The sequence below is a fragment of the Lithobates pipiens genome, unplaced genomic scaffold, assembly GCF_037356315.1.
Source record: "Lithobates pipiens isolate NorthernLeopardFrog02 unplaced genomic scaffold, aLitPip1_a1.2 Scaffold_19, whole genome shotgun sequence".
NCBI lineage: Eukaryota > Metazoa > Chordata > Amphibia > Anura > Ranidae > Lithobates > Lithobates pipiens.
This window is the reverse complement of record NW_027507764.1, coordinates 75,682,995-75,706,498: the sequence shown is the minus strand read 5'-3', so window position 1 is coordinate 75,706,498 and position 23,504 is coordinate 75,682,995. Positions and strand designations below refer to the sequence as shown.

General features: G+C 41.6%; 1 protein-coding gene across 3 annotated transcripts in view; it reads right to left on the bottom strand.

Annotated features, from left to right (window-relative positions):
• Nucleotides 1–23,504, bottom strand: part of MALRD1 (MAM and LDL receptor class A domain containing 1) — a 696,170-nt gene that overhangs the window by 444,736 nt on the left and 227,930 nt on the right. For all 3 annotated transcript variants that reach the window (XM_077490931.1, XM_077490932.1, XM_077490933.1), the window contains 4 exons: nucleotides 21,447–21,617; nucleotides 11,256–11,355; nucleotides 9,184–9,318; nucleotides 7,909–8,061 (listed from right to left, as the gene is read on the bottom strand). In XM_077490931.1, coding sequence (XP_077347057.1) covers nucleotides 7,909–8,061; nucleotides 9,184–9,318; nucleotides 11,256–11,355; nucleotides 21,447–21,617 — 559 coding nt within the window. The remainder of the gene's footprint in view (nucleotides 1–7,908; nucleotides 8,062–9,183; nucleotides 9,319–11,255; nucleotides 11,356–21,446; nucleotides 21,618–23,504) is intronic.

The following is a 23,504-nucleotide window of genomic DNA, read 5'->3' as shown; positions in this document are numbered from 1 at the left end:
TGCCAATGCTGCTTATCATATCAATCTGGACAGGATTTCTACCGTATCCAATCAATTATTATTCCAAGGTAAAAGAACAGTTGTGCAAGGGAACCACAGACTGTCAACACATACCTATGTACTAGTTGGATCAGAAGATTGGATTCTGATCCAACTATTATGTAGCACCCCCTATCTAGGTTGCTAACAGCTTTAGGCAAATTTAGTTTTGGCTCCTCTGTAGCCAGTGGGGCAAAGTTTGATTTCTTTTGTTTGTCCTGGGTTTTGCTGGTTGCAAGCTTGACTGCTTTCCCCTGATTTCCGGTAGGTTCCTGAATTTTGTGGGCGGACGAGGCAATCCGTCACTTGTATATTAATACAGCCCCAGCCAATCCCTGGTGGGGATAATGACCAGTAGGGGCCTGAGGTGTGTATAAATAGGCTGGGACATAGGACAGCATGGTCCTTGTCCTGGAGTAGACCCAGCCTGAGGGTTGTGGCCCTCCGAGGCACATAGCTGAAGTTTAGAAGAGGCCATGTGGATCCCAGCTCCAGTTAGAGCTAGGGGACCCGTGTCCAGACTTCCTGAGAAGGAAGTCCAGAGAGGATCTGACTTGGAGGTACACAGTCCAGAAACTGGCAGTGGAAGGGTATTGCAGGGAAGAATTCAAGTAACCAGGGCACAGTGAGTACAAGCCTGAAAAGATCCTAGTAGAGACTGTCCTTACCAACCTTTGGGAAAGCCAATTTAGGTTTGCCAGCTCAGATCTTTCTTTCGCAATGGAGTCCCCTGAGCTGTAGTTCACCAGTCACTAACTTCAACAGGGTGTCTGCACCCTGAAGAGACAGGACAGTTAGATAGTGTCCTCCATTGCCTTTTGCACTAGTTCTGGAGTATTCCAAGGCTCACTCAGCACCTACACAAATTAAACAAGCAAAATATCTAAAAAAGTTTGGTTCTTGTGAAGAGAGACTGGGAAGCTACCTTGTGCCTAGCTGCTTGTACTTAGTAGGGAATAGAACTCAGGACAAATAATGGGACCCGTGGGGTCTTTGCGTTCTAACTAATAATTCATATCCCCAAGGTTTATGTGAGCATTCTTTTGTGTACAGAAGCAGCCCACATATCATCTATGGTCTCCACTGGGATACTGTCAGTATAGTTTCCACAAAATTCAAAATTCAATCACATATACAAGTTGCCTACTGTCCCCATTGCGTTACTAATTTGGATATACAAGCGTTCGTTGTTCTCAAAATATAAGTGTAATCATTCATTTTTATAAATAAATGGATTCACACTATGTGCGTTTTTTATTCCCTTTGACCGTTTATGTGTGAATCCATACTATGGTGTATTTCTCTGGAGCCTTTTTTCCTGTTGACTGTGGCTCTCTAGAGGAGAGTGTGTATATTACTTATTCCTGTGTTCCATCGTCCATATCTGCTGAGGTGTTTCGTTCATTGGTGTGCATTCACCGTCATGTCTGAACGACTAATGGGGCGTATGCTTAATGGAATCCATATATTCTGGTAAGCTCAGTATTATCCATGGTGGCTTCATGTATCATTTTTCACGCACTTTAAATGTTGGTTTGAAAATTTAAGTTTGGTTCGGCAAGATTGATATAAATTTACTTATCTATCAACACTTCGGGTCACAGATTGGACTTCTAAATTTGCTTTACTGTACTGTTATTCAACTCTTTATAATGTATTTTCAGTTTTGTGTTTTTCTTATTTTTCACATAATTGTGGACATATTTTACATTTTTTTAACTTTTTCATTTGGTCATTTATTGCACTATATAAATGTGATTATTATGGTATTTTATTTATTTTAAATAGCAAGGTTTTTCATTTGGTATCATTTCCAAATGTTTATAGCACTGCACCATTATTATAAATTCAAATTAAGCCCATATCTATGGGCCCCTTTTAAGTAAACTAGCGTTAAAGGGCAAAACAACAGGCTCACCTTAATCCCCTTCCTTACACAGGAACAAATAGTTACCTATGCTTCACCTCTTTGACTGCTTTGTTCAGCTGTCAGCAGCAGCTGCCCTGTGTAAGTTATTAGTCATTCAAGTCATAGCTTGCACAGGTATATGGATTTTCCTGATGTCACAACAATTGTGCTTGATTACTGATCCAGCTATCAGTAATCAGTAAACTATCAGAAGTCACATCATCAAAGGTTATGCTAATCCTCAAGATGGCATGTTGGCATATATGCTTGTTGTTGCTATTGGCATCAAACCAGCCATTTAAAGCTCCACTCCAGACAAAAACATTATTATTATTTTTTTTTAATCAGACCTCCTTCCCACCCACCTCTAAACCATTCTATAAGGATTTTTCCTCCTTACCTTGTAAAGCCAGGAATATACCCTTAAGTCCCCCATCCAGGTCCCACACCACCACGGTTTCTGGATGGGAGACCACAGATCTAGCACTGCAATGCCCCTTTGAGACACTTTGAATCCTCCACACTCTTCCACTGATGCCCTACCCTACCACAGTACAGCAAAAAGGAAGTATCCATATCAGGCAAACACTGACATGGGCACCCGAAGAAGGACAGGAATCAAGAAGTAAGCAGACCACAGCTATAAGTAAGTAAATAGTTTTTTTCCGATACTATAGAGTTATTTATTTTTTCTTAATATAATGAATATTTTAAAACTGGTGGACAGAAGGAGTGGGAGGAGGAGGATTTTATTCTGGAGTGGGGCTTTAAGCCAAGTACTGTAAAAGTTTAGTGCTGAATAGCCTTCATCAATACCCTGAGACCTTTGATCTACAAACCTAAATATCTTTCTGTTTCCAAACCTGCTTCCCTCCTGCCTGTCTTTGTCTCTGCCTGTTGCTGATTTTAGCCTGTACCTCTGACAACCCCCCTGCCTACTAATTCTACACCTTTTCGTTTTCCTATTGTTGACCTCAGCTTGTACCCTCAACTACGCACCTGCCTGCTGTCTCTGTACAATATCTTCCTGCTGCTAATCCTGGCCTGCGCCCTGACAATACATCTGTTTATGGTAGAGTGCTTCCCACCTGTTATTGACCTGACTTGCTTTCCTGATTCCACACACTCGACCTTATGTCTTGCTGTTGACAATTGCTGCTTATAACAGAACTATGCTCTCAGGTTTTAGTAAGCCAAAGTAGCACCATGGGTACTCATGTCAATCTATGCCCTTGTGCCACCTGTTATCTTTAACAGAAGAACTGGGATGAAGGTGAAAGGGAGGCTGTCCTTGCCACTGGACTACTGACTACCAGGTATGGGACACATAGCTGGAAGTACAAATTATTTTCTTAGCTTCTGGTAGCTATATAGAGTGATGAAGAAGTGAAGATAAGATAGGTAGTAAAAACATATCAAAATCTACTGCGCTGCTCCAGATCCTCATCTCCTATCATTCCCCGTCTCCGCTCAACATTTAAGGATGTAACAAGATAAAAGTCCCACTCCAGTATAAGCTTGTCCTACCATTTTTTTCTTTTTTCATCAAAACTACTAAATTCATAATGTCTCCACCCAAAAAAAAAACAACACATTTCCTTAATGCGTTTCACCACCATGGACTTGTTCAAAAGGATAAGGTAAGGTCTTACCATATCCCCATACCCTTGTGAACAAGCCTACGTGTGTTAAGGAAATGTGTTTTTTTTTGTTTTTTTTGGGTGAAGACATTATGTATTCAGTAGTTTTACTGACAACAGAATAACATACTAGGTCAAACTTATAATGGAGTGTGACTCTTATCTTCTTATATCCAAAGAATAGCATGTGTTGCTCAGAAGGGGGTATTTAATTTAACTTTTTCATTAACTCTACACATGCATATCCTATCCCTCTAGCTCCCTCCTCGTTAGGCCCTAAAATAGAAATATAGTCCAGGTGAAGGAAAGCAGAATGTCCAACATGGCTGGACAGGGAGCATTTAAACCCTCTGGAGTACTCTGAGGCCTGTACTATATTGTCTTCATGCATGCACCAGGCTTAGCTGAAAAAGCACGATTGGTGTATATTTAAAAATGTGAGTAATGATGGTTTATGTACCATGGAGATTTGCAAAAGTAATTGCTAGATGAATGTTTGTGATGATATTAATGCATTTTTTGTCAATATAGATTTACTGTATGGTCTTTGAAAGATGCTTTTTGAAATGTGCACTTTGCTCTTGGAAACACATTAGAGGATATATCCTGCCATCCTTGACTTTGAAGTTTTATTTCAACAAAGCAATGTGTAAGGACATTGGGCCTAAAAAGATATTAAATTGCATGGAATATTAAAGTGCGATAGTGATTGGATTTATGTAAAAACAAAGTCCAGAAATAAGCATCAGCAAAATGTTATCAATGTTTGTGGCTTTTTATGGATGAAAAAATAAATTCAATGCTGTTTTACCATGCCGTGAAAGTCCCATTTCTTTGAATGCAAATGAAATTATATCCACTTGAAAGAGTAGTTATTAAAAAGTGAAATAATGTAAAGAACAAGGTGTCCTGCGAGCTTACTCCAAGGTGGAAAAATGAATGACTATTACACTTTACTTGGGAAATTGAGCCCACTCCCTGAATACGAAAGGGTGCATTACTGCAGTGGCAGAGAGCACGGAGTGTGCATTGGTACAATAGCACAGTGCACAAGACATGCATCGGTGGAGTGGCAGCAAATGTAGGAGTAGGCATTGATGCAGTGGTGAGTGAAGTGGGAACATGTTGGAGAGGTTTTGAAAGCGGGGGGGGGGGTGATGGGGTTCAGATGCACGTGGGTTGATGTGACAAACAAATGGCAACCACCCCAATCTATAACTAGCATTTGCAGCAAAGAGCACATGGAATGGAAACTCACATCAATAACAAAAATTTAACAAAATTTCCCAGCTCGCTTACCAGTTAGTCTGCAACAAAACCATATTGACCCTGTCTAACAGTAACGTTAAAAACAAGGGGATTAGTCACACGCATTTGCAAACACATGTGCAAGCCAAAGTGGCCATGTCAAGGTACCCCAGTGTACTGTGGTTCTAACTCCAAAATTCTGAGAGTCTCCCATATTGGAGCACATATAATAGTGGATAGATTAAGGGCAGGTATGCCTTGAAGGGAGCCCAACTCCACTTAAAAGGTACAGGCACACAGGACATCCAGCAAGGGCACAATGGCAGCTGAAGGTATCCAGTGCGTCCCCACACCAGCTCACCAACTTTCCAAACAAATGGCAATCACCCCAGCCTATAACTAGCTTTTGCAGCAAGGAGCACATGGAAGGACAACGCACATCAAAAACAAACAAAAACTCCCAACCCACTTATCAGGTAGCCTGCAACAGGCTAGCTATTAAGTAAGCTGGGAATTTTTGTTTGTTTTTGATGGGTTGGGGTGAGGGCACAGTGGTGTGTAGGTGTAGCCAAGGCTCACTGCCCGCAGAGGAAAAAAACTTACATGGAGCCTGGTTGATGCAGCAAAGTATATTAACGTAGTAATGTTGAGGGAGAACAGCAACTCTGCAGACAAGGCCACCCCGGCCCGGAACCCTTGCAATAAGCTAGACAGGGAGTATGATGTACACTGCAGACACCTGACAGCGTCTGACAGGGGAGGTGGCTGGGAGGCAGACCAGAAACCAGGCCACACATAAGAAGACTACTGATAGTGCACAGTGACAGTCCCTGCTCTGTCCCTACTCCATATGAACTGGACCCTAAGCTACTTCGGCTGTCCCTAGCAAGCAGCAGATCTGTCCTTGTCCTACCCACTATGCAGAATGCACACCAACCCGAAGGGGGCAGTGCTGTTTATAGGCACTGTCCACGTCAAATGTGGTTGCCAGGTCAACCAGGGCAGTAGCGTCCAATCAGACAGCTGCTTTCCCTAAAGAAACCTACGGAGGCCTTGGAGGGACCTGGTTCCCTCTTGTCCTCCGCCCTCTCTGCACAGTGGCTGCCGAACAGTGCCACCCATGCAGGGAGGCTAGACTGAACCTACCTACAGGACAGGTGGGTAGGTTTAAGACATAGTAGTCAGAAGGGGATTCAGGCACAGTGGTGACGAGTAGTGGGTGCTGTCACAGTGGTGGTGATGGAGGGAGGCAAGGAGCTGCCAGCTAAAACTCCAGCTGCAGTCATCCTGGTCCTCCAACCGGCAATCCCTCTCCCTGCCCTTGTCCCCCCAGCCACTCTACCACCAATTTCTAGGCTCTCTATCCACTTCCTCCTCATTGTGGTGATATCACTTCCCCCTTCCCAGTGCAGCCAATAGAGACCAGTCAGTCCTCTGACTTCTGGGACAACACAGTCTTCCTAAACTATTGAACCTTCTGTATTATTATTTTGAGCATGCTATCTCTATATCAGGCTGGAACAAAGGGTGCAAATTGTATCTCCATTTTACTTCCTATATTCTTCTCTTACAATAATTATAGGGTAGGAAGCCAACACAATAAGGGACACTTATTGGCCTCTGTCTGTATTTGTATTTCAAGCTATAATAAGGTGGTATCAGGGGATGAATCACTGACATGAAACAAGTATGCAGCTCACAAGACTGTATAGTCCTTTTCTGCATACTTGTCAGAGACTTAGGCCAGCCATACATTATACAATTTTCTTGTACAATTTTCCTTAAAGCCCCATACACACTATCAGTTTTTCTGCTGTTTTTCCTTCAGATTTACCAAAACCATGTAGTAGAAGGACCTGCCTGATTGCATACACATTGAAACTCCTAAGGTTTGACCTCATATTATATGGTTTTGGTAAATCTGAAGGAAAAACTCAGCAGAAAAACGGATAGTGTGTATGGGGCTTTAGAGTTACCAAAACCATATAATATGAGGTCAAACCTAAACACTTTCAATTTATATGCAATCAGGTAGGCCCGTGCACTACATATTTGAAGGTAAATATAAAGGAACTCGAATAGACGTGCACTGCTGAAAAATTTGTTTTTGTTTCATTCGTTTTTTTTTGGTTATTTTTTCGTTTTTCAGGTCAATTCGTAAATTCAAAAATTTTTAAATTTGTAAATTCGAAAATTCGTAAATTCGAGAATTAGAAAAACCGAAAATCCAAAAATAAGTAGGAAAATCCAAAAGAACGAAAATCCGAAATGATAACTAACTAATAATAACTAACTATTAAATTATAGGTATTGGATTTTCCTTTCAAATTTGGCTGTTAGTGTACGTAACGAATATGAATTTATCCAATGTTACAAATTACTTGAAATAACATGTGCCGCATCTAAACAAATGGAACGGAACAAATTAATAATAAATAATAATAATAAAATGTTTTTATTCTTCTTATTATTGTTTGTTATTTGTTATTATTAATTTGTTAGGTTCCATTCATTTAGATACAGTATTCATTATTTCGGCTAATTTGTAACTTTGGATAAATTTAGTCACATTCACTAACAGCCAAATTTGAAAGGAAATTCCAGTACCTATAATTTAATAGTTAGTAATAGTTAAGTTATTATTAGTTAGTTGTTATTTCAGATTTTCACATTTTTGGATTTTCGCTCTTTTGAATTTTTATTCTTATTTTCGGATTTTCTAATTTTCAGATTTTCAAATTTCAGAATTTCAAGATTTTTTAATTTCGAATTTCCAAATTTCTGAATCTACAAATTTCTTAATTTTAGAATTTACAAATTTTCGCATTTAAGAATATTCGGAAAAATTCATTAATTTCCTTAATTCGGATATTTTTGAATTTTTGAATTTGTAGAAAAATTCATTATGCACATGCCTAAAATTGAACAAGAAAATACAGAAAGTACTGTTGCCGCTTAGCATGACGGTCAGGCCTCATTTCACAAGGAGAGGTCAGGAGTGGCAAAATTGAAATAATCTGCATTTTTTCAACTTAGGCTAACCAAAAAATGTTGTTTTAAGATGAAAAATACCTTTAGAGGAACCTGTAGAGTGATCCTGACGGGGAGCCTGGGAGGAATATTCAGGCAGCAGGTGGCTTGGTGACTGTCTCACCCAGTTAAACCGATCAGCAAATCGTCTTTCATACCATCCACAGCTATCCGATTCAAAGTCACATTTAGAAGCTAAAAAAATAAATAAAAAAAGTTATCCCACATTAAAACATAACTAAACTCAAAAAATTAAGATTTGCAGTGTTATATAGAAAATTTAAAATGACATCTAAGCAGTACTCTGAAAAATATACCTTTTGTTTGAAACTCTTACTGAATAGGGATGAGCCTGATGTTCGAGTCGAACGTAAGTTCAACTTGAACATCGGATGTTCGCTCGTTTGCCGAATATCGAACAATTTGGGGTGTTCATGGCAAATTCGTAAGCCGCGGAACACCCTTTAAAAGTCTATGGGAGAAATCAAAAGAAATCAAAAATTTTAAAGGCTTATATGCATGGTATTGTCATAAAAAGTGTTTGGGGACCCGGGTCCTGCCCCAGGGGACATGTATCAATGCAAAAAAAGTTTCAAAAACTGAAATTTTTTCGGGAGCAGTGATTTGAATAATGCTTAAAGTGAAACAATAAAAGTGAAATATTCCTTTAAATTTTGTACCTGGGGGTGTCTATAGTATGCCTGTAAAGCGCCACATGTTTCCCGCGTTTAGAACAGTCCCTGCACAAAATGAAATTTCTAAAGGAAAAAAAAGTAATTTAAAAGTACTTGCGGCTATAATGAATTGTCGGTCACGGCAATACAGATAAAAGTAATTGAAAAAAACAGCATGGGATCCCCACAGTCCATTAGTATGGTCTGGTATGAATATTAAGGGGATATTAAGGGGAACCCCGAACCAAAATTTAAAAATAAAAACATTGCGTGGGGGTCCCCCCAAATTCCATACCAGGCCCTTCAGGTCTAGTATGGATATTAAGGGAAACCCCGCGCCAAAATTTTTTAAAAATGGAGTGGGGATCCCCTCAAAAATACATACCAGACCCTTATCTGAGCACGCAGGAAAAGAGGGAGGGACGAGAGAGCGGCCCCCTTCCTGAACCATACCAGGCCACATGCTCTCAATATGGGAAGGGTGCTTTGGGGTAGCCAAGGGCCAAGGGCCTCATCCCCACAACGCTTGCCCAGTGGGGGTCTGCGGGTTATTTCGAAGGCTGCATTTTAACCAAACTATATAAAGATGTACTATATAAATATCAAAAATAATAAATATACATGTATAAAGAAAGACACTTACCACACGATGCTTCATCAAATCCATTTTCACAGTCCTTTGTAAAATCACAGCGTTTTTTATTTGGTATGCAGTTACCATCACCACATGACATATACCCAGAGGGACAGTTAAAAAATATAAGTTCTTTAAAAAGACCTGTAATAGGAAATTAAGCTAATTACACAGTGTTCCAAAAAAAGAAGGGGGTACGCGTGGCCATTTTAGTAGACATTAGAACCTGTGGTACCCAATAGTAAAGCCAAGCTTTGATCAGATGCCTACCTTACCATGGGCATGGAAAGCAGACATGATGTTTTAGATACCACTGCTTACTTTATGGTTTGGAATCCAAAGGTTTGACTGCCTCTGCCAGGTCAACTGCAAGTTGAACAGTTTTTTACACGTACCGGGACTGCATAACCTTAGCATTAATGTTAAAAAATAGTACTTTTCAGGACCCTAATAGGGAGTCTATTTATATAGGATTTACTGGGAAATGGGTCTAACTCCAGCCAAACATTCCAAAAGTATATAGTTTGTTCTGAAGACTGCGCTGGATTGACTGGATCAGTCACTGGTTGTGGGTGGGCGATTGTGTGGGTGAGTAAGGAGATGTCCCTCCAGTAGGTCATGCTCAGTGGGCGCTGCTATTCTGGTACGGCCTTAAAGTGGATGTTTACCCAAAAGCAGGGACCGACTGGATTTCGATCAGTGTGTGGCTGTCCCCGCTCGACAGAAGTTTCTGTCTAGGGTGCATGTTAGAAAAGGGTACATGTAAGAAAATTTTCCTGGAATAGTGGGTGTTGGGTGTCAGACTACAGTGTCCTGGCAGAACTAAACTCTCTCAATTATGATGAACTATTTTTTAATCCTTGTGCTGCTAGCTGTAGTAAATAGATAGGAAGGTATATTATATTTACTTGTTTTAAACCTTTTTTTATTTTTTATTTCTTCAATTACTTCCTGGTTTCTGGCCTAGGCCAAATGAGGTTATACATCCCAAAAGTCTTCATAGGCATTATTTCTTTCCCCTGGAGGAGGGGAGGAAGGGCTTTTTCAGCTAAGCCCATCCTCCTGCCAGCATGACTGAGCTAAAGGTAGATAGATTCCAGGAATTAAATGTTACATGAATCATCCGGCCTTACTCAAGATTGCCACAGATAAAAATGCTAGTGATTTCTCAGCAAAAAATGCATGGAGACATGAATGGAAGGGTGAGTTTGCTTTCAATATTAAAATTGTATTAAATAGTGTTTTCAGTTTGTGGTGCTCAGATACAGTTAAATCTGTAGTAAAGCTTCCAGTAAAGCTATGATAAGGCTTACCTGTAGGTAAAATGAATAGCTCCTAAACATTCCCCGTTTAGGAGATATTCACTCTGGATCCAGCCAGTAACCTCGCCGGCACTTGCGTTCTGAAGGTCCACCATACCTTGTCAGATCTGCAGAGCTCTACGTTGAACTGAGGGCTCCTGCACACAGCCGAGGGAAATCACACAGCCTAATCACGAAAACCCAGAAGAAAAGCCAGGGGAAGATGTCAGCCCTCTCAGCGGGGACTCAGATTTTGTCCGACGGATTTTGTCCGAAACTGGTGTTGCATATACACGGTCGGACAAAATTGTTGGAAAATCCGATTGTTCGTAACGTGATGAAGTTATTTTGTTACTACGGAACTACATGCAGGCTAGTAGCCAATAGCTTTGGTCTAGGAATTTGATCTGAGCATGCGTGGCACTTTGTCCAATCGGAATTCTCTACAAACGATCGGACAAAGTCCGATCGGATCATGTTGTCGGAAAACTTTATAGCCCAGCTGGAAAACTTTGTCGATCGAATATTCCGACAGAAACAGTCCAATGTAGCCCACACATGGTCGGATTATCCGACAACACGGTCCGATCGGACATTTTCCATCGGAATGTCCGATCGTGTGTACAAGGGCTAAGAGGTGTTTTTTTTTAACCAGCTGTGGTTTACTACTGCTTTAAGTACATGATAAATAAATCAGGATGTGAACATAAAACAGCATCCTCACTCTAAATGAACCCCAGACAAAAAAAGGAAAATATAGGAATAGTGTCCTTAAATTACCTGCAGATGTGTTATTGATAAAGCTGCAGTCTGGAGATAAGCTGATGTCATCAATAGCAGCTATAGCCTCAGCTGATAACAGTGTGGCTTCCAATATGATCTGAAATAGAATTTAATAATTAAAATCCGCAGCAAGATAATATATGCTCAGACAATTGACTCACAATGCGGTTTCCTCTGGCATAGTGAAAAGAACATGATAACCTAAACAAAACACATGGGGGTTGATTTACTAAAGGCAAATAGTCTGTGCATTCTGCAAGTGCAGTTGCTCCAGAGCTTAGTAAATGAGCAGAAGCTCTGCTGACCTCTGTCATCCAATCATGTGCAAGCAAAAATGCATTTCTTTTTAATTTTCCTGGCACGTAATTGGGTATTCTCTGCAAAGTGGACCTTTACCTCATTTACTAAATTCTGGAGCAACTGCACTTGCAGACTGTAATTGCACTTTGCAAAGTGCAAAGTCTATTCGGCTTTAGTAAATCAACCCCCCATTATATGCACTGAGGTTGATTAATAAAAGGCAAATAGATTGTGCAGTCTGCAAGAGCAGTTGCTCCAGAGCTTAGTAAAAGAGGGAAACTCTGCTGACTTCCATCATCCAATGATGTGCAAGCAAAAATGCTGTTTTTTTAATCTTCCTTGCACGTGATTGGGTATTCTTTGTAAAGTGAAGCTTAAAGTGGATGTAAACCCACTCTCATCCTTTCTAAATGTAGCGCGGACATATTTTTGCCTATTAATGTATGTTAATGTCTTACAATGCAAGCCTATGGACAATTCTATAGCTTAGTATTTGGCACCATCTAGCGGTCAAATACAGGAAGTGGACTGGGATAACTTTGGTTTTTCAAGCATTGAATACAATACAGGAAGTGACTGAATATTTACATTTGAAGGTTGACCTTTTTACCCAGGATACTTGGTGACCTACCCATGGACACCCTCTCTTGCACTGCATGCTGGGTAGGACATAAAAGGACCCCAAGCGATAATTTTAGGTCTCTTGGGATCACATGGCCAGCCTGTGAGGATCTGTGAGGAGGTCCTCCCGGGGAAAGCGGCCTACAGCTATTGCAGAGCGCAAATCCAGCAGTTTGTGTGAGTGACCTGACGGTGCCAGAGACACAGTGACCGGATTGGAGAGATCCAGAGACACTCGTTTGAGCATCGGAGGATTGGACTCACCCGGCGGAATGGAACGATAGGCCCAGCTGACGGAGAAGCAAGCTGCAGTCACCGGACCAAAGCTACTACACGGAGCCCCAATCCAGTTGGTGAGCGGGTCACAGCCCACAGTTTGTTAACTTTCACATGCAGTTAGACTCATACACAAGCCTCACTGGGATTTATAGTTCCAAGGAGGAGGAGCAAAGCAACTGACACTGAGCAGGCTTGAGGCCTATCAACTCTGACGTCCTAAGCCTTGTAATATAGTTACTAAAGTTACACCAGGAGCACCTTTGCCTCAACTTAACTTACTTTAACCTGTGGATTACAAATCACAAGGAGTTACTTTAGCTAGCGAAGACAAGAAGATCAAAGACTAAGTACTTTAAGTGAGATCTCACGCATAGCTTTAAAAGTAGGGGGAGCTCCCGGGTATATATATATATATATATATATATATATATATATATATATATATATATATATATATATATATATATATATATATATATATTGTTTGCAATTGTTTATGTTGAAATCCATTGTACTGTCGTCTTATGTTGGGATTATAGCACAATTACTGTAATCACCTTTAGAAACATATTCACAGTAAAATATATTTGGTTAGGTATCCAGCTGTGTGGAGTGTTATTTTCTCCCAGCAGGTGGAGCCAGTGGATCCTGAGGTTACAATACAGGTATATTGTATTACATTATTTTGTACTGTATTGTATTGCACCACAGCTGTGTCAAGGGGACTGAGCAAATGTCCCCTCTGTCTGCTATGAGACCAAAAAAACTGCAGATTTTGTGGGTAGGTCTGTTTTCCAGGGCTCAGTAAGTGGAGCCGTAATGTCAGTAGACTCCCTGCCCACCTCTACACTCCCCTTATCAATACGCATTTTCTCCTGTGTAATTCTTACACTGAACTTCTGCTATGATCACTAACATCCAGTCAAAACCCAGAAAAGTCCCCACATGACTTCAGCATGCCAAATCATGCTGAGGTGTGAAACAGCCAATCCATGCAGAGCAAGAATTGGCTGCTTCACACCTCAGCAAAAGAAAGGCTTGGGAGGGAATAAAAAATAATGCATGTCTCTTAGGCTAGTGCACGAGATATGTAAATCACCTGTCACTGACAGCAAGGGGGAGGATTTGACAAAGTTTTTCTCTGTTTTTCAAGATTTATCTCACTGAACAATAAAAGAGGCTTGCTCAGAGCTGGATTAACTCTTTGTGGCAAGACTGGGCTCAAATGATAGAAAATCTTATACTCTACATTATGACATCAAAAAAAATGTTTCGGTTTACATCCACTTTAACCTCAATTACTAAACTCTAGAGCAACTGCACTGAATCAACCCCATTATTTAAAACAACTGGCAATGAAATTCGTACATAGTTATGGAAGGTACCCACGCCTCCTCCAATACCTGACACATACAGTGCCTTGAAAAAGTATTCATACCTCTTGAAATTTTGTCATGTTACAACCAAAAACATAAATGTGTTTATTGGGATTTTATGTGATAGACCAACACAAAGTGGCACATAATTGTGAAGTGGAGGGAAAATGATAAATGGTTTTAAAAATGTTTTAACAAATAAATGTAGCGGTGCCCCCGTGGGATCGCTGCGTGTTTCAGCTCCACACATCACCCTGCTTGGTCAAACATCCATTTTAGGCACACTTTCCCCCGTCAATCAACAGTCTCTTGCTTTTTATTGTTGTTTTTATATGGGGATTAAACTTGGATGGGGAAAAGGGACATGGGATGCCCAAATGATGAATATTTCCTAGATGAAAATATAGGTAGTTGAATCTATACTGACAGTCTCTCCTACTTCACATCGCCTCCATCACATTACTTGAGATCACTTACTTTCCTCAAACTGTCCACTTCTAGATTCCTGTTTTGCTGCGGCGTGTACACAGGACCAAACTTTCCGGCAGACTAGGTCTGACGGAATCAGTCCGTCGGACAATCTGATCGTGTGTGGGCAAATCCGATTGTTTTTCATTAAAAAAAATCAGACGGACCTAGCAATAGAACATGTTTCAAATATGTCCGACAGACTCAATTCCCATTGGAAAAACTGTTCGTCTGTATGCTGGTCCGACGGACCAAATATGACGCAAAGGCAGCTATTGGCTACTGGCTATTGAATATCCTTTTTTAGTCCCATCTTACGTCATCACGTTCAAAACTAACAGACTTTCGAACGGACTTAGTCCCTTCGTGTGTGGTCAAGTCCGTTTGTTCGGAAGGTCCATCGGAACTCTGTCGAAAGTCCGTTGGAAGACTGTCGGACCTATTCTGCCATAAAGTCCCGTCGTGTGTACGCAGCATAACTTTTAGCACATGGCTAATAACTGTTAGCACATGGCAAGGCCTCACTCTGAATAAGTCCTAACATTTTCCTAGTAGCCATTTGCAGGCGGGGGTCTGTAGTCCCCTCTGCAGTAGCAACCATTTTAGATGAAGATAAGGGTGGACTATGCATCGGACTGATGCCAGCATGTCCGATGCAAATCCTGCCAATCCTCCTGGCTGCAGTGACTCGACTTCAACAACACCATACCTCCCAACATTTTGAGATGGGAACGAGGGACACCTACTAGCAAACGTATGTAGGCATAGGACATGCCCCCTGTCACACCGCCTTAAAGGAGACTTAACCGAAAAAAAAGTTGGCAGCAAAGAGGAGGACAGGAATTCCTTTTAAGATCCTGCACCTCTCTGTGCAGCCGAGGCACCCCCTCATCCTCTGACCCCCAGGTCTCCGCATTCAGCAGACTGTGGCAGCTGACTCCAGCCCTCTTCTGGTCCTCCTCCAAACCCTACACTTTCTGCTTCCCAGCTTTGCCCCCAGCTTCTTCCCAGATGCAGCATATAGTAAGGGGTGCACTGTGATGTAAAGGAGGGTGGGGGACTCTTGACTTCTGATGGTGAGGGGGTTCTTGACATCTTGTGTAAGAAGAGGAGGGGCTGGCATGTTCTGGACATCTAGTCTTACAGATACAAGCAGCCTTATGAGGGCGACCATAATGCTGATGCTGCCCACGATGAAATTAGTTTGACATCTCTGCTCTTGAGTCTCTGCTAAAAAAAAATCCTAATTTTCTAGCAAAAAAACAACTGACTCACTGACTCAAAGACTGGATCACTAAATGAAAATAAAGGAAAGAAAGCCTAAAAAATTAAAAACGAAAGCAGCGACCCACATGTAGCAACTGGTAAATTGCAATATAATACATGTTTGCTTTTGAATTTAATACCACTTTAGGTTTGAGAAACGTAAAAGCCAGCGGTGATAAATAAAACCAGTTGGCTAATTTTTGGATCAGAAATGGGTCTGATAGAGGACAAAACTCATTTTTGATTACTCGATCATCTCTAGATATATGCATTACAGCAAAGCCAGACTCCTTCATTCTTGACATAAGGAACAGTTTTTTGATTTCTGACACAATATGGCATACATTAATTTTAGCAGTTAATGCACACTCCACAATCTGCTGAAGGTATCTGAAAGACATCCATCAACCTCCACATGATGTCATAGTTGGCTGGCAGTGAGGTGCTAAGTAACAGTGAAAAGCTCTCCTAATGCAGAGAAAATAAACTTTCCTATATAAGTAGAAGTTTTACCAACTTTTATTTCTTGCATAAACATTCACCAAAGCCATATGGAGCCGGGATGGTGAGCACAAAATCTGTTATTTGTTACACTATTTTAATCTTTCAGTAAAACAAAGGTATGATGGAGCCAAAAGATATAAACTACTTTCCTGACTCCAGGCTTAAAAGACATAACTTATGTTATTCCTCAGTAGTCACTAGGGATGAGCCGAACACCCCCCGGTTCGGTTCGCACCAGAACTTTCGAACGGACCCCAAATTCGTACGAACGTTAGAGCCTCATTGAAGTCTATGGGACTCGAACATTCGAAATTAAAAGTGCTAATTTTAACGGCTAATATGCAAGATACTGTCCTAACAAGGGTTTGGGGACCTGGCTCCTGCCCCAGGGGACATGGGTCAATGCAAAAAAAACCGTTTAAAAACTGCCGTTTTGGTGGGAGCACTGATTTTAATGACGATTAAAGTGAACAAAAAAAGTGAAATATTCCTTTAAATATCGTGTCTGGGGGGTGTCTGTAGTATGCCTGTGAAGTGCCACGTGTTTCCCGTGTTTAGAACAGTCCCTGCACAAAATGACATTTAACGGAAATAACGTCATTTAAAACTGCTTGCGGTTTTAATGTTATATCTGGTTCCTGCAATATGGTTGAAAATCATTGAGAAAAATGGCATGGGTAGCCCTCCCTGCCCATTACCAGCCCCTTTAGGTCTTGTACGCATATTAAGGGGAACCCCGTACCCATATTAAAAAAAGGAAATACGTGTGGCCCCCAGGCCCTATATACTCAGAACAGCAGTATACAGGCGGTGCAAACAAGACAGGGACTGTGTCGGTTTGTTGTGTTAAGTTGAATCTGTTTGTAATTTTCAACTGGTACATTTTTAAAGTGTAGCTCCAAAAACTATTTTTAAGCTTTTTGGAAAACATAGGGAAGGGTTATCACCCCTGTATAATTTGTTTTGCCGTCCATCTTGTTCAGAGCACACAGACAGCACGCACAATCTCCTACCGCTGACTGCAAGCTCTATTTAAAATGAGCAAGATAGTTAGCTATATAGGTGGATATAGCGGTGTGTACTGCGTTCAGAGCACGCAGACAGCATGCACAATCTCCTAACACTGACTGCAAGCTCTATTATAAAAGATATATATATCGCTAGCTATATAGGTGAATATAGCGGTGTATACTGCGGTCAGGGCACGCAGACAACAACCACTACAGAAGAGCAAGAACGAAAAATCGGCCGATAACGATCGGTGTGTACTGTGTTGAAGGTACACAGAACACCCACTAACTGCTACAGACGCCAACACACTACACAAGGCCGCCGCGCTGGTGGCCTTATATAGTGTGGGGCGTGTACTACACAGCCTGAGCTATGATTGGCCACAGGCATCCTGCCTGTGGCCAATCATGGCTCTCCTCGCTGCCGGCGCTGTGATTGGCCAAGCATGAGGGGTCACAGTGCATGCTTGGCCAATCATGAGCCAGCAATGCACTGCGCCATCGCAGTGCATTGTGGGCCGTGAGCGCCACACAAATTTGGCGCGAACAGCCCATAACGTTCGGAATTCGCCGAACGGGCGAACAGCCGATGTTCAATTCGAACGTATGTTCGACTCGAACACGAAGCTCATCCCTAGTAATCACAAAGAATAAAAAATCCACTTTGCATGCACCAAATGCCTTAGGAAAACCAGATAGTACTTTGTTAACCACCCGCCCTTCCGGAAGATTTACCCCCCCCCCCCCCTTCATGACCAGGCCATTTTTTGCGGTACGGCACTGCATTACTTTAACTGACAATTGTCATGCGATGCTGTACACAAACAAAATTGACATCCTTTTTTTTCCCACAAATAGAGCTTTCTTTTGGTGGTATTTGATCACCTCTGTGGTTTCGCTTTTTTGCGCTATAAACAAAAAAAAGACAATAATTTTCTTTTTTTTTTAAAACAACAATATTAAAAAAAAATTAAAGAATCTAATTTCTTCATCACTTTAGGCCAATAATGTATTCTGCTACCTATTTTTGGTTAAAAAAAAAATCCCAATAAGCGTATATTGATTGGTTTGCACAAGTGCACATGTTACAGCGTCTGCAAACTATAGGATAGAGTTACAGAATTTTTATTATTTTTTTTTTTTACTAGTAATGGCGGCGATCAGTGACTTATGACTGCAACATTGTGATGGACAAATTGGACACTAAGTGACACCTTTTGGAAACCAGTGTCCCTAATACAGTGATCAGTGCTAAAAATATGCACTGTCACTGTACTAATGACACTGGCAGGGAAGGGGTTAACATCAGGAGCGATCAAAGGGTTAAAAGTCTGCCTAGGGAGTGCTTGCTAACAGGGAGCTTGTACTGTGGGAAGTCTGAGATCTGTGTTCCTGCTTTGTAGGGACACAGGATCACAACCTTCTCCGCTGCTCTGCTTGTGTCCCAAACCACCGGTGGGTCCAGAGGACCTGCTGATTGGCTCCTGCTGTGTCCAATTACAGCAGGAGAAGGTCGCTGGCAGCACATGGGCGACCAAGACCTGGGAGTGTAAAATCATGTACAGGTATGTAATCTTGCACAGGAGAGCTGCCTTTCCCCCGTATATATACAGTATACAATCGGAAATCGGTTAAAGTGACGTCATCACTGTTCTGTACATAGCCTGTGCAGAGAGCAGAACTGTGGGAGGGGCCAAGCAGTCTCCACCCACTACAGGCTGCCTGCAGAAAACTACAGGACAAGACCAGTCATCCTGGTGAGAGAAGCAGAGACTGGTCTTTATTACAGGAAGTTCTGGCACAGAAGCAAAATTTTATTACTGCATAGATCTGAAAGAAATACACAAAGCACACTGAGATATAAGGAAGAATACATATACCTCTTGTATTAAGATAACGTTTGCTTCCTCCAGAGTTCAGCTATTTTTCGTTCTTATTCTTTATTTTGGACAAGGTGTACACAGGTAAGTACACTGCCATATTACATTCCATATTGGCGTTTACAGGTTTAAAAAAAATAATCTGCTGCAATCCTTTTACGGATAAAGCTTCAATTTAATATTGAGTTACATTTTTATTTTTATTATTAAGGTACTTTTAATTTTACTGCTGCAAATGCTGACAATTTTTTTGCAAATCTATAACTGTTTTTCTTTCTTTCTTTCTTTCTTTATTTTTGCGAATCATTAGATTCTGTGCTTTATTGTTGTCTGTGTCCAAACTGGAGAGATTCTTTCTCCGGGGGCATATCTCACAACTTTTTAAGATGGGAAAGAGGGACACCTATTAACAAAAGTATGTAGGTATAGGGCACACCCTGCCATACCCCCTTAACTGCTTCAGCCCGGAAGATTTTACCCCCTTCCTGACCAGAGCACTTTTTGCAATTCGGTACTGCGTTGCTTTAACTGGCAATTGCGCAGTCGCGCAACGTTTCAAAATTTACATTCTTTTTTTTCCCACAAATAGAGCTTTCTTTTGGTGGTATTTTATGACCTCTGCTGTTTTTATTTTTTGCGCTATAAACAAAAAAAGAGCAACAATTTTGAAAAAAAATGCACTTTTTGCTACAATAAATATCCCCCAAAAATATATAAAAAAAAACTATTTTTCCCTCAGTTTAGGGCGATATGTATTCTTCTACATAGTTTTGGTAAAAAAAAAAAAAGCAATAAGCGTATATTGATTTTCGCAAAAGTTATAGCGTCTACAAACTAGGGGATAGTTTATGGCATTTTTATTTTTTTTATTTTTTTTTACTAGCAATGGCGGTGATCTGAGATTTTTATCGGGACTCCGACATTATGGCGGACACGTCGGACAATTTTGACACATTTTTGGGACCTATGGCATTTAAACAGCGATCAGTGCTATAAAAATGCATTGATTACTGTGTAAATGTCACTGACAGGGAAGGGGTTAACACTAGGGGGCTATCAAGGGGTTAATGTGTTCCCTAGTGTGTGTTCTAACTGAAAGGGGGGGGGGGGGGACAGTGTAGGGGAGATGACAGATTGCTGTTCATACTCTGTATATACAGACGATCAGTCACTTCTCCCCTCAGAGAACCGTAAACTATGTGTTTACACACGCAGATCCCAGTTCTCTTTGTGCCCCGAGCGATTGTGGGAGCCCGGCGGTAATCGTGACCGCCAGGCACTCACATTGGCTCTGTGGGTAAGCAGGAGAGTGGGCAGCCACGCGCCCCTAGTGACCACAGGGTGAAGTGACGTTACATAACGCCGTTTCACCCAGCCGTGCCATTGTGCTGCAGTACAACTGCGGCGGCTGCTCGGCAAGTGGTTAAAGGAGAATTATACAAAAAAAAAGATTAGTTAAACCCACAAGTTCTTTTTTTACCGCTACTATGCCTTCATAATGACTTATGACGTTTACAAATGTAGACAATTAGAAACTGGTATGAAATGTTTAGAACTGGGAAACACTTTTTGAAAGATAAAAAGTGCATTTTACATACAACTATATAGATCAGACCAAAATGAGGGACAAATGAGGAGGAAAGAGGGACAGAGGGATTTTCTTACAAATCAGGGACAGTCCCTCGAAATTCAGGGACAGTTGGGAGCTACGCGGGTGATCATTGTCACTGCATCTGAAAGTGAGGGAAAACATTTTGAGATTTTACCAGAACGGGAATAGAAGGGAAATCTTACCATGGGAACACGTGTTCCAGGGACAACAAGCAAGGATTTGCCTTACTTTGGAGAGATTTCTTCTCACTTCCTGATTTATATAACAAGAAGTGAGCTGAAATCTCCCCAATGGAACAGGGTTTTTTTTACCCCCCTACTCAATCTAAAATTAAAAAAAAAAAGGTTGGCTTTAGAAACACTTTTAGCACTCATGGACACAGGGCTAAAAACGCCTCTTTTAGAGGCGTTTGACCTTTTTTTTTCTTCTGTACTGTACCACCCGACCTGCTCATGAAGAGGAAATTCCGGGGCAACACAGGGTTGAGCTGGAACAAATTCCTGCACGTATACAGTACACCCATACCTCCCAGCTTTTTGAGATGGGAATGAGGGACACCTATCAGCAAAAGTATGCAGGCATAGGACACACCCCTTGCCACGTCCCCCTTAATGGAGATATGTACAAAAAAAAAAAATAAGGGACAGAGGGACATTGCTCCAAATCAGGGACAGTACCTCGAAATCAGGGACATTTGGGAGCTATGAGTTCACCTCTCCTGTGTTGTTTTCTTTAAAATATGTAACCTCTTTTGTATATTCTGGTACATAGCACTTAGTTATTTGCTATCATAAAAAGAAGTACAATTTAAGGCATCTATGCATATACAATTCAATTACAATTGTCATATGGTTGGGTAAGTGACCACTTACCTGAGCCGGGTCTCCTGAATCCAACATATTCTTAATATATACTGTAGCCTTTGTCCATCTTTTTGCTGTACCACCACTAAATTCCTGCAACAGCTGCAAATCCTGACTCACGAGTGCCCTCTTCAAAACAGATATTTTTGAGTGTTCTGACAACTGATACCAAAATCGAATCTGTAAAAAACAATTATGTTACAATGATAACCCAAAACTGCATATATTATTTATACCAATGACCCCAAACAGCATTTATATAGAAATAAAGTTGGTGAAAAGAAGTTCCCGGTGGGCCGATGGCTCAGTGGGTCGGTTTCAGTGACAAAGTAATGGCTGCGCGGCTCGCCCTCAACTTCACGCAGTGATGTGAGAAAGGTGAGAAAAATACAGAGGAGAATAAGTGAAATAATAAAAGAGGTTAGTGAGGACTCCTTATGTTATGCTACTTATGTTTTTTTTTCACAATTGCATATAGTTTTATATACTGTTTTTGTGCTTGTTTGCAAAATTAAAGTGGGCTGGTCTGGATGAAATCCAGGGCCAAATTTTTAACCCAGTCCAGCCCTGATTCTTCCTGAAGCACATTTATGAGGTCAGACATTGTTGGACAAGAAGGCCCGGGAAGCCGGACGTAGCGTCCTTAACAACCGATGACTCAGCTGATAATTAATCGGTTGTTAAAGACACGGCGGCTGGATTTCTGGCCCACTCCTTAATAACCAGCTATTCTTCACACAGAATTTGGATCGGTCAATCATTTTTCGATCAATCCAAATTCAAATTGTTCCAAAAATTTGGAATTTGTTAGCAAATGAATAAATGAAACTTTTAAAACGTAAAAACAACATTAGTAACATAACGAATCTATCTGAAAGTAAACAAATTTTTGTTCTGCATGTGTCTAGTTTGGACCAGCTTCATCCAAACAAACTATTTAAAGTGACATGAAACATGGACATCAGCTTTAAGGCTAGTAGCATGAGGAGGCGGGAGGGGGGTAAGTTGGACTCGGGAGTACTGCAACAGGGAGAAAAGAGGGGGATATTTAGGAATGGGATTAAAACGTTATGGGTGGAAAGAATGGAGTTAAGAGAATAAGGAGAGCCACGGAGGGGCGAGCAGAGAGTAATAAAAGATGGAGGTGATTGATGGGTGTTAGTAAAGTACAGTACTTTTGCCTCTCATTCTACTTCAGCCATCAGATGTTTGCCTTATCCAAGTGTAGCAATGTCCCAGGCCTCCTTTGATTTAATGAGAACCTCCAGAACCAGGGATAGCTGACATCCTTCTGTATGTAGTGGGTTGCGAGGCATGGTGGATGCAGAGCAGGGGCGGCCCGTCCATAGGGGACTCCTGGGTGACGCCAACGACCCCCCCCCCAGCCAGTCAAAGAAAAAAAAGTGCAGTGTTCGGATGCAGGACCCAGTCCGACCCCGGACACAGTGCCCCTATGGGAAGCACCATGTCTATGCAATCAAGTAAGGGGAGGGGGGTTTTGATGTGAGGCTGCTGCTACTTGGTGGGACGCATGCTGCTGCAATCTGGTGGGACGTATGCTGCTGCAACTTGGTGGCACACATGCTGCTGCAAATTGGTGGGACACATGCTGCTGCAATTTGGTGGGACACATGCTGCTGCAATTTGGTGGGACACATGCTGCTGCAATTTGGTGGGACACATGCTGCTGCAATTGGTGGTGAAACATGCTGCTGCAACTTGGTGGAACAGATGCTGCTGCAATTGATGGTGACACATGCTGCTGCAATTTGGTGGGACACATGCTGCTGCAATTTGGTGGGACACATGCTGCTGCAATTGGTGGTGACACATGCTGCTGCAACTTGGTGGGACACATGCTGCTGCAATTGATGGTGACACATGTTGCTGCAATTTGATGGTGACACGTGCTGCTGCAACTTGGTGGGACACATGCTGCTGCAATTTGGTGGGACGATTGATGCTGCAACTTGGTGGGACGCATGCTGCTGCAACTTGGTGGGATACATGCTGCTGCAATTTGGTGGGACACATGTTGCTGCAATTTGGTGGGACACATGTTGCTGC